The 9,993-nt window shown below is 45.3% G+C and overlaps 1 protein-coding gene across 1 annotated transcript; it reads right to left on the bottom strand.

Moving 5' to 3' along the window:
- Nucleotides 1-691: 691 nt before the first annotated feature.
- LOC106984034 (olfactory receptor 11A1) lies at nt 692-2,541 on the bottom strand. Its single transcript, XM_015082233.3, is given in 3 exon segments — nt 692-1,605; nt 1,608-1,697; nt 1,700-2,541. Coding segments are annotated over 3 exon segments (942 nt in total). The 5' UTR covers nt 1,911-2,541; the 3' UTR covers nt 692-964.
- Nucleotides 2,542-9,993: the final 7,452 nt, after the last annotated feature.

Genomic DNA, 9,993 nt, shown 5'->3' on the forward strand with positions numbered 1-9,993 from the left:
GCACTGGGTGTTATATGGAAGTACTGAATCACTTTAGTGTACTCCTAAAACTAATATTACATGGTATGGTAACTATATGTAATTGAAGTTAAGACAATTTAAAAATGCCTTTACCAAAGAGCACACAGAATATTTGTATGTGGAATATGTAATTATACAATGCACACAACTGAAAGTCGTTCGAAAATCCTGCAGAAAAAAAAGAGCCATTGACTCCAAAAAGGAGTCATTGAAATAGGGTTGACAAATGTAGATAATGAAGCTGGATGATGGCTACATGGGGTTATTAGAATTTTCTCACTACTTTCTTATATATTTAAAATTTTCTACAATAAAAAAACTTTAAAAAAAGCAAATGCATTCACCTTTAAATGTTAAAAAATATTGTATACCCTTAGACTGGGCAGTTTAAGTCCTAAGGATTTATTATAGGAAAATCTGGATGTAAACTATGTTTGCATGGTGAAAGAATTGCATACAACTAAAAAATCCCATAAGCGAAGATTAAACAAGCCATGTTTACCCATCCTAAAAGCCCAGAAGAATGAATAACTCCATACTCGTTGAAAAAGAAAGATGTTTAAGACATAGTGTCTAGTGAAAAACCAGATTACAGTTTCACAATCCAAGTTGTTTTATACATATGTGTGTGTATACACACATGCACACACACACATACGTACACACCTATTACAAGTAGCCAATATTTTTGCTTTCTGTTTCTGTTTCTGTGTATCTACTTTCTATATCAAATACTCATAGCCTATTTTAAAAAGAATAATAAAAGATAAATGTAAATTTTAAGTTAACACTTGAAATTGGTGCTCATTTTTAGAGTAACTACAGAATGTTTTACAGAGAGAAAGGTCAAAATAGAACAAAGTTCTTCTTCCCCAACCAGTCCTGAAGGACACCCCAATGGAGACATGCAAAATCCAAATAAAATCCTCACCACCATTCTCCCTCAACTGAGTGTTTTGGTGAGCTTAATGTACAGAAGTCTCCGCAATGCATGATGAACCTCCTTGTTCCTCAGGGTGTAGATCACAGGATTGAGAAGAGGGGTGACCACAGTGTAGAGCAGGGCGAAGACCTTGGAGACAAGTTGGGAATGGACAGCAGAGGGTGCAATGTACAAGACCATGAGAGTTCCATAGAAGGTGGACACCACCACCAGGTGGGAGGAGCAGGTGGAGAAAACCTTTAGCCTCTGGGCCCCAGCAGGGACTTTGAGCACAGTTACCACGATCCGGGCATAAGATGTCAGAATCAGCCCGAAGGGGACAGTGAGGCAGACCACAGACAGAATGAATGTTGTCATCTGGGCCACACTGGGATCCGAGCAGGCCAGGCCCATCAAGGGCATGAAGTCACAGTAAAAGTGGTCAATGTGGTTGGGGCCACAGAACCTCAGCTGGCCCATTAGGGCCACAACCAGCCCATCTACCATGAAGCCAGAGAGCCAAGCTATGACCACCAGCCCCAAGCACCCCCTGGGTCCCATCAGGAGTGGGTAGCGGAGTGGATAGCAGATTGCCAGGTAGCGATCATAGGCCATGACAGCCAGCATGAAGCACTCAGCCGTGGCTAGAGAACCGAAGATAAGAACTGCAGCAAGCAACCAGCCACAGAGATGGCCGCTTCCTGCAAGAAGCCCTCTAGCATTTTGGGCACCACTGTGGAGGTGTAGAGGATCCCAGGAAGGACAGGTTAGCCAGGAAGAAATACATGGGTGTGTGGAGCCTCCGTGAGCTAACCACCGCCACGACGATCAGCACATTCCCCATGACGATGGACATGTAGACAATGGTGGGCACAACAAAGAAAATGAGACGCAGCTCAGCTACATCATGGAAACCAAGGAGGACAAATTCAATGATAGTTTGGTTTTCTAGAGCAACCGTTTCCATGGGGATCGTCCAAGTTCCTGCCTGACAGAGATTAAGGGAGAGATTTTAGGGCATCTCCGTCTCCAACACCAACTCCAAGACAAGGAAGGCTAAAGCAAAAAGATGAGGGTGAGTCTCCCGCACAAATGTCCCTTGCACATCCTGATCTGTCCCCCTATAGTGGCTTCCTCCTGCAACTCTGTTCCCCCGACCGTCCTTAACTGTGTATGTTCTTCATGGCTCAGGAGAGTTCGTCCAAACACAAGCGTAGTCTTCAGGACCCTTTACCCTATTAATTCAACCCAGTGTTTCTGTGACACAATGAATCCACCAGCCTCATGTGTAGAGCCAGCCACACAGTCGTCCTCCTGAACAGCAGACTAATACCCTCCAAATGCCTGCGAGACACTCCCTACCCTCAGCTCAAAATCAGCAGGATCAAACACAAATCCTCATATCTTTCCCAGCCACAACCAACTGGGCAGGTAGTGTGAAATTCTGCTTTGATCCCAAGCTTACCATATCATTGCCATTTCAGCTGAATGCCCTCTCCCATTCCCAACCTCCAGTCAGTAAAATCCCACTGGTTGTTCCTTGGAAAGTTCTTACACATTCCCTCCTCCCCACACACCAACTTCACAGCCTCTTCATGACTCTCTTAGCAGTCACCTCTGTGTGATCTTAGCAGTTACAACTGTGTGGACTCCTTGTCCCCTCTCATGTATCGAAACAATCTTCTTTAGATCCAGGTTTCATCAAGCCATTCAAGATTTTATAGGGGAAATGTGATAAATGTGGGAACAGAGGGACCAAATGCAGAGGGAGTGGAGGGGGCATGACAGTCCAGCCAGGGAAGGTGGTTGTAGGCTCAGTCTTGAAGTACAGGGAAGAGCTGGTCAGGCAACAGGTGATGAAGATTCTAGGTCAAATAAAACCATTCCATACACTCAACAGCTTACCATCTTGTGGAGAAAATGGACACATCAACAAATAATCGCAATACGCTAAAAGAGAGCTCATGAATCCAACCTGCAAGAAACCCTCCTGGGTGGAAATAACCCTGGACTGATGGGATTGCTAAGGAGAAAGGAAGGTGTGGAGTGAGGGCATTTCAGGTAAAAGGAAAATGAAGAGTAGAAACTGAGGCAAGAAACAGCACACAGTGTGAGGAGGGGAAGAGGGTGTCAGGGAGAAAGCAACCAAGGGCAATTAAAAGAAATTCACTTCTGAAGAAGCGTTAGGATTGAGGCAAAGAGTGTGGAAGGTAGGGATGCAGATGTGGGCCCAGACCAGAGCATGGGGGTCCTGTCCTGTTGTGAGGAGAGCTGGGGCTTTGTCCTGTAGGCAGGAGGGAACACAGAGGTGACACGGTCCACCTGCACCTGGCTGGTACTGAGGAAGCTGGGCCCAAGGCAGCTGGAGTGGAGGACGGGCGATTCCACATCCCAGCTGCATCCTGGGGAGCAGGTGCACTGCCTTGAGGTGACCACTCATTGCTCTGTTATGTGCACTCTCTCCTCCATGGAAATCTCTCCTCTGTGCAAAGACTGCCAGCTCATCTATCACAGATATTAGTATTTATATCCACACTCAACAAAGTTCTCAACAAAGATGAAGGTTCAGTAAACCCTGATGTTTAAAACTGCCTGTCCCACAACCAAAGCCCACGTGAAGTGATTAGGAGGGTTTTGTGCTCCATGGACTTAGGAACCCCAGAGGTTCTGTTAATGTCTATTCCCTACCCTCCGTGTCAGTGCTCTTCCTTGGGGTCCAAATTTGACCTTCCTCTGGACCTCCTGTAGCCCCTAGATTACTTATGCATCCCAAACCCACTCTGTGGCTGGGGTTCTTTCTACACACTGGTCTCTCAGAAGTAGAGGCAGGCCAGGACCTCCAGTAATAAATAGCTCCCCACTATCACCACCCCAGAAATCAGCACCAGAACTTGATCATACTGACTCAGCCATTTATCCCTACAGTGACAAGATTTGCATTCCTACAGATTCCACTCATTCACTCTCCAGATCGTAAATGAAATGCAATCCTTCTTTCCTAGGGCGGCACTGAGCCAGCTGAAACCAGAGAGAGGTGTAGTGGAGGCTAGCATGTTGAGGACAAACATAAGGTTAATGAGCTTGCTGTGAAACCAACATGTACCTATTACAATCTATTTCATGACTTTGTCCAAAGGAACAAGGTATTATTTTCCTCACTCTAACTATGTGGGAAAGGCTACTTCAGGGAAGGCAGACTGAGGGCGGGAGCAATTCAGAGAGCACAGCAGCTGAGGGTGGGAGCAAGTACAAGAGAGCACAGCAGCTGCAGCACTCAGAGCACATGTCCCCGGGTGGCAACCTCTAGGGCACCATCAAGACCTCAATCTTGGCAAAATCAAGCCCCCCACACCCACAATATGAGAAGACAGCAAACATATTACAGTGTCCTGGGGCACCACTTACCTTCACTATAGCAGGGAACAAATGCTAAACAATGCTGACTTACCCAGGGATGTGGTTAGAGGGTGAAAACAAAGGGTGAGATATGAATATTAAGGGAAACTCAGGGGATAAGCCATTTTCAAAAGAAGCCAAGGTGCTGTGACTCAGGACACATGAGCTAGTCAGCCTGGAGCCAACGAAAATTTCCACTTTCCATCCCCAGAGAAACACCTAATTTAAATAAATGTGTGTGTGGTCACAGAATCTGCTGGAAGCGTTCCTGGAAACATGGATGTATCCTATTGTTGCATCCACATGACTCCTGAAACAGAATGCTATGGGCACCAGTGACAGTCACAGCAAAGTTTATTGCAATGAGAGGCAAGGCCAACCGATTGGGACCAACATTTTTGATCAGAGTGCAGCCTCGAACAGCTGGGGTACAGAGTTTTTATAGCCGACCACATCGTCTAATCATCACCTGGGAACAGAACAAAGAAACAGTTCCCAGATGAAGTGGAAACAGTTCCTGGATGGGGTGATTATTTTAGACTTTCTGCCATTAAGTTGCCACCAGTTGATCTCCTTGACCCTACCTCTGGCGCCACTTTTCTTTGAACTTTTGTTCCCTTAATTGGCGAAGCCTAATTTACAAGAGTATGAAGTGTAATTTACAAGAGTAAAGCAAAGCTGTTATCTCTTAACCTTCAGTGTCAAAACAAAGTTGTTCTCTCTCAAGCTATAAATTAGCCCTACGCTACAATATAACCCTTATACTATCTCCCAAACCAGATTGTTCTCAGTACTGTTTTAAAAGCTGGTTCACAGGGGTGCCTGGGTGGCTCAGTCAGTTAAGCAACAGACTGCAGCTCAGGTTATGATCCCACAGTTCATGGGTTCAAGCCCCACGTCAGGCTCTGTGCTGACAGCTCAGAGCCTGGAGCCTGCTTCAGATCCTGTAGTCTCCCTCTCTCTCTGTCCCTCCCCTGCTCACTCTCTGTCTCTCAAAAATAAATAAATGTTAAAAAAAATTTAGTAAATAAATTTAAAAATAAATAAATAAAGTTCTTTCATGTAAAAATGAGTTTTATATCATAAGAGAACCCTGGCTTTTCAGACCACCACATTCCAGCCCTGTTTTTCAAGGGGTTAGGGGATTGGGGTGCAAGAGGAAAGCCAAGGAGTGTGGGTTGTGCACAAGGCCACCTGCAGGAGAGGCCACAGCCCCTCAGAAGCAGAGAGGGGCCGCTGAGTAGGGAAGGAGCTCAATTTCGTGCTCCAAGACTGCTTTCTAACTGGGACGGAAATGAATATAGTGTAAAATATCTATTGTTTCTCTGAAAAACACGCAATCACAGACTCAACCCTGTACAGATACAAGTCATAACCGGGAGTCCTCAGTTAAAACTCTCACCATTTATGGGGCGCCTGGGTGGCTCAGTCGGTTGAGCGTCCAACTTCGGCTCAGGTCACGATCTCACGGTCCGTGAGTTCGAGCCCTGCGTCAGGCTCTGGGCTGATGGCTCAGAGCCTGGAGCCTGCTTCCAATTCTGTGTCTCCCTCTCCCTTTGCCCCTCCCCCGTTCATGCTCTGTCTCTCTCTGTCCCAAAAATAAAATAAACGTTAAAAAAAAAAAACTATCACCATTTATGGAAATGCAAACTGTGGGTTTTAATTTATCTTTAGAAAATGAGGAAAATTTATCCTCATATATTTTACAGTGTGTGCTGACCTTGTTATTTTTATAAACATAAAACAAGTTAATTAAATTTTAATTTAGTTTGAATTTTTAATTTGTTAACTCTTTAATTCTCTTCGGCATTTACTCCATAATAAAGCAGAAAATATACTAAATTTTTTTTAAGAAGACAGCGTGACTTTGGGCATATCTCAGTTATCCCACAAGAAAGAGGATAAATTTCCATCGTGAGCAAAATTGGGGTAAAGACCCCAGTCCACCTCCAGGAGACAAGGAGATGAGCTGGGTGCACAGGGAAGACTGAAAACCTGCGTTTTAAGATCCCAACGACAGAAGCTGCAACAACACGATTCTGAAGGAAGACCATGGGATTTCCTTAAAGGCCTTTGAAAAAGAGTTTTTGACTCTGAGTTAATGGAAAGGTCTTATTGGTTAGTGGAGAAAACTGCAAACACCAATTCTTTAGCTTTCTAAAAGCATCTGTGAACCAAGCTGCAAAGAACTCTACAAAAACAGGGAGCTCACCTGAATAGCAATCCCACAGGAAAGCCATGAAGAGGAGGAAGCCTAAGATGTGCGGAGGGCCTGGGAACCCTGGCGCCTCCCGCCCCGGGCATTCTCCCTCCCACTCTCCCTCCTGGAGCTCACGCTGAAGCCAAGAAGGGCTCTGATTAGGACCAGCTCCCGGGTCGTGCCCTCTCCCCCCTCCATCGCCTCTGCCAGATCCTAGTCCTGGTCTTACCACTGGAAAGCTGACAACTGCCTGAGGGGAGAGCCCCTGAGAGCCAATTACAGATTTCCTGGAGAGCAGCCCTAAATAAACACCAAAGACCAGCCTCCTGAGACACTAGTTTCTTTCCAGAGGAATCTCCTGAACTGTTGGCTTGACCAGACATGGAGCGGAAACCAGGAATCCCCGCGGGGACTGATGGTCTCCCCACAGCAGCTCAGGCTGTTCCACAGAATTCGCGAAGTTCCCCTGAGTTCTCCACTCATCCCTCCACAAGTTCCCAACAGCTCCCAAAGGGGTCCTCCCTCCCATGCCACCTCCAGGCCGATCATCCCAGACAGCTGACCCTTGAATAGATGTGGGGGTCAGAGTCACTGACCCCCCCAGGGAGCCCAAAACCCACATATAACTTTGACTCCCCCAAAATTTAGTTACTAATAGCCTACTGCTGACCAGAAGCCTCACCAACAACATACACTATTAGCACATATTCTGTATGTTATGTGTATTATATATGGTGTTCTTACAGTAAGAAAATGCTATTAAAATCATAAGGAAGAAAAAATACATATACAGGTCTGTGCTTTGTTTAGTAAAAAAAAAATCTGCATATAAGTGCCCATGTTGTTCAAGAGTCAACTGTGTTTTAGTAGAAACAACCCTTAAGAGTGTTTTGTGTGGATCAAAGCCAAGGCTGGGCTTGCTTTCAGGGAGGGAATCTCTCATGTTGCTACAAAGTAACGTCCAAATACAACAGTCCTGCAATCTGTCAAAGGGTGACCTTGCTTCAAAATTATGCACCCCTTGCTTGCTGACCCACTTCCCTCAGTCTGTAGCAGAAATAACCTACTTCCCTGGAGGTTTGCAGACCACTGGCCTTGGGGAGTGAAGGGCCACACCTTCACAGAGGATGTGGCCTGACCGCACCGGAAAACAGCTGCAGCGGGTGCCAGAGAGTCTGTTCAGGGTCATGTCCACCTGTGACCACCCACCCAGCCACCTGCTCCTCCCAAATGCAGCCCCCTCCCTTTCCCCCATGTCTTCCCCTTTAATGTCTACAGCTTCCCCAGGACAGGGAAGATGACCTTTGAGACATTAGTCCACCATCTTCCCAGGCTGCTGGCCCTCTGAGTAAAGAGATCTTTCCTTTCCCACCATCTCTTGCCTCCAAGTACTGATTTTTGAGCAGCGAGCAGCCAATCTGAGCAGGGAACACAAAGGTTATATGGCCTTTCAATAACCTCTGTGCGGAATGCCTGCCCTATATATCTACTGTTTTATAAGCAGTACACACCCATGAGGTACATAAAGGTCATTGACCCTAAACATTACCAGCTAAAACAGGTTTATTTGGGATGCGTGGAGAATTGCAATTCAGGACATGAAAGTCACCACATTTTGAAATCTCAACACCTAGCAGAGTTCTCCACACCCGAGAACCTGGCATGTGAACCCAGACAAACCCGAGTTCAGTCAGGACTCCCAACCTCTACCCCCGCAAAGCACAGACTTAAAGGGTCTCGTTGTCAAGGTCCGGATTCGGGAACACATCATGTCTTGGGCATTTTATACCCTCCCATCAGTGCCTATATGCTGTATGTTTCTCATGCTGTTTTCGTGATTGACTTAAGGAACACTAATCATCGTGAACAAAACAATTTGTACGTAATCCAAACTGAAGGAAGTTCACAACTGCTGACAGTCATTTCATGACCCTGACTTCCAACAAGTCTGCTCCAATGATGAAGTTGATGGGCAGACATCACTTCAGACAGGAGTCAAGTTTACCATGGAGAGTCTGAATCATCTTACTCTGAGAGGTTGTTCACAAACATTTTTGTCAAAATACTTTCTATTGTCCAGACTATAATCCCATGGTGGGAAGCAAAGATCATTTGTGGCAGTAGACGTGGGTATCATCCTAGTAAGAGATTAATCCTGGGCCAGAAAATGAGGCCCCCCAAATTGGGTGTGATATTAGCAAGAAAAATATATTTCTCCCTTCTTTGGTGTGCTGGGGTCAGCTTGGCCCAGCCTGGGAGATGTGAAAAGGTCATGAGCAGTCAGACATAGTATCTATACTGTTGGCCAGAAGAATTACCACGGACAAGGACATTGAGGTACATGGGGGACAGTATGATAGCAAATAGTTACCTGCATCATATTTAGCTCCTATTAAACTACAGCTACAGCAGATTCTCCTGTAGCTACAACTTGATCTGAGCTGCACAAAGGAGGATTCCAAAATGGCCTGTTCCCTTGTTTGGGGCCAGCAGTCACTTTCCCCACAGCCAAGGTGGGGAAGGAGAGACCAACCATGCAGAGAATGTCTAAGCAGAGGGAGGCAGTCAGCACCATCACAGAGCAGGATTGTGAAGGCACGGGGACGGACTGGGCAGGAAGGACCAGAGAAGCCCGGTCCTGAACACATCTTGCCAACTCTCAGAATGGACTATGGGGCAGTTCAAGGTGGGGTTAATATCAGGCTCAAGCCTGACAACTTACATCATTGTTGTTTTGGTCACATATACACCCCACTTTGCATCAGTAATTCCACTTGGAAAAGAAGTGCACATTCCCATAGGGCCCCATGTCCCTAGGATATCTCACAAGCCAGAGCTCAGTACCATTGCCTGAGCAGTAGTCCCCTGGCCCCATGCATGGCACCTTACACAACTTCTATCCAAGAAGCTTTTAACAACAGTGTCTCTTGGACCTAACTAGAAATACTGTCTTATCCCATCCACAGCTTCTTGAGATTAGCAATTCATTTTCTTTATTTTTTAAGTTTATTTCTTTATTTTGATGAGGGAGAGGACAGAGAGAAGCCCAAGTAGGCTCCACACTGTCAGTACAGAGCCCGATGTAGAGCTCAAACTCATGAACTCTCTCTCTGCCCCTCCCCCACTCGTGCCATGTCTCTCTGTCTCTCAAAAATAAGTAAACATCAAAAAAAAAACCCACTATATTAATCATAAATTTGATTAACATGGAATAGTGAAAAAAAATGCAAGTTCATAAATGAGAAAGAAGTCATAAACCACATATGTAGAAAATATTTATTTTTATTATTATTATTATTTATTACACTTGGTAAAACTCTAAAAGTAATTTTGAAAATATAGATGCGATGGATAACTTTCTGTATTATTATATCTGTATAATCTGTATAATAGCACAATTTCTGTGAAATATAACTAGAAAATTTGAACAAGGATCCTGGAAAAGTTAAATCAA

This window comes from Acinonyx jubatus, chromosome B2 (genome assembly GCF_027475565.1).
Source record: "Acinonyx jubatus isolate Ajub_Pintada_27869175 chromosome B2, VMU_Ajub_asm_v1.0, whole genome shotgun sequence".
NCBI lineage: Eukaryota > Metazoa > Chordata > Mammalia > Carnivora > Felidae > Acinonyx > Acinonyx jubatus.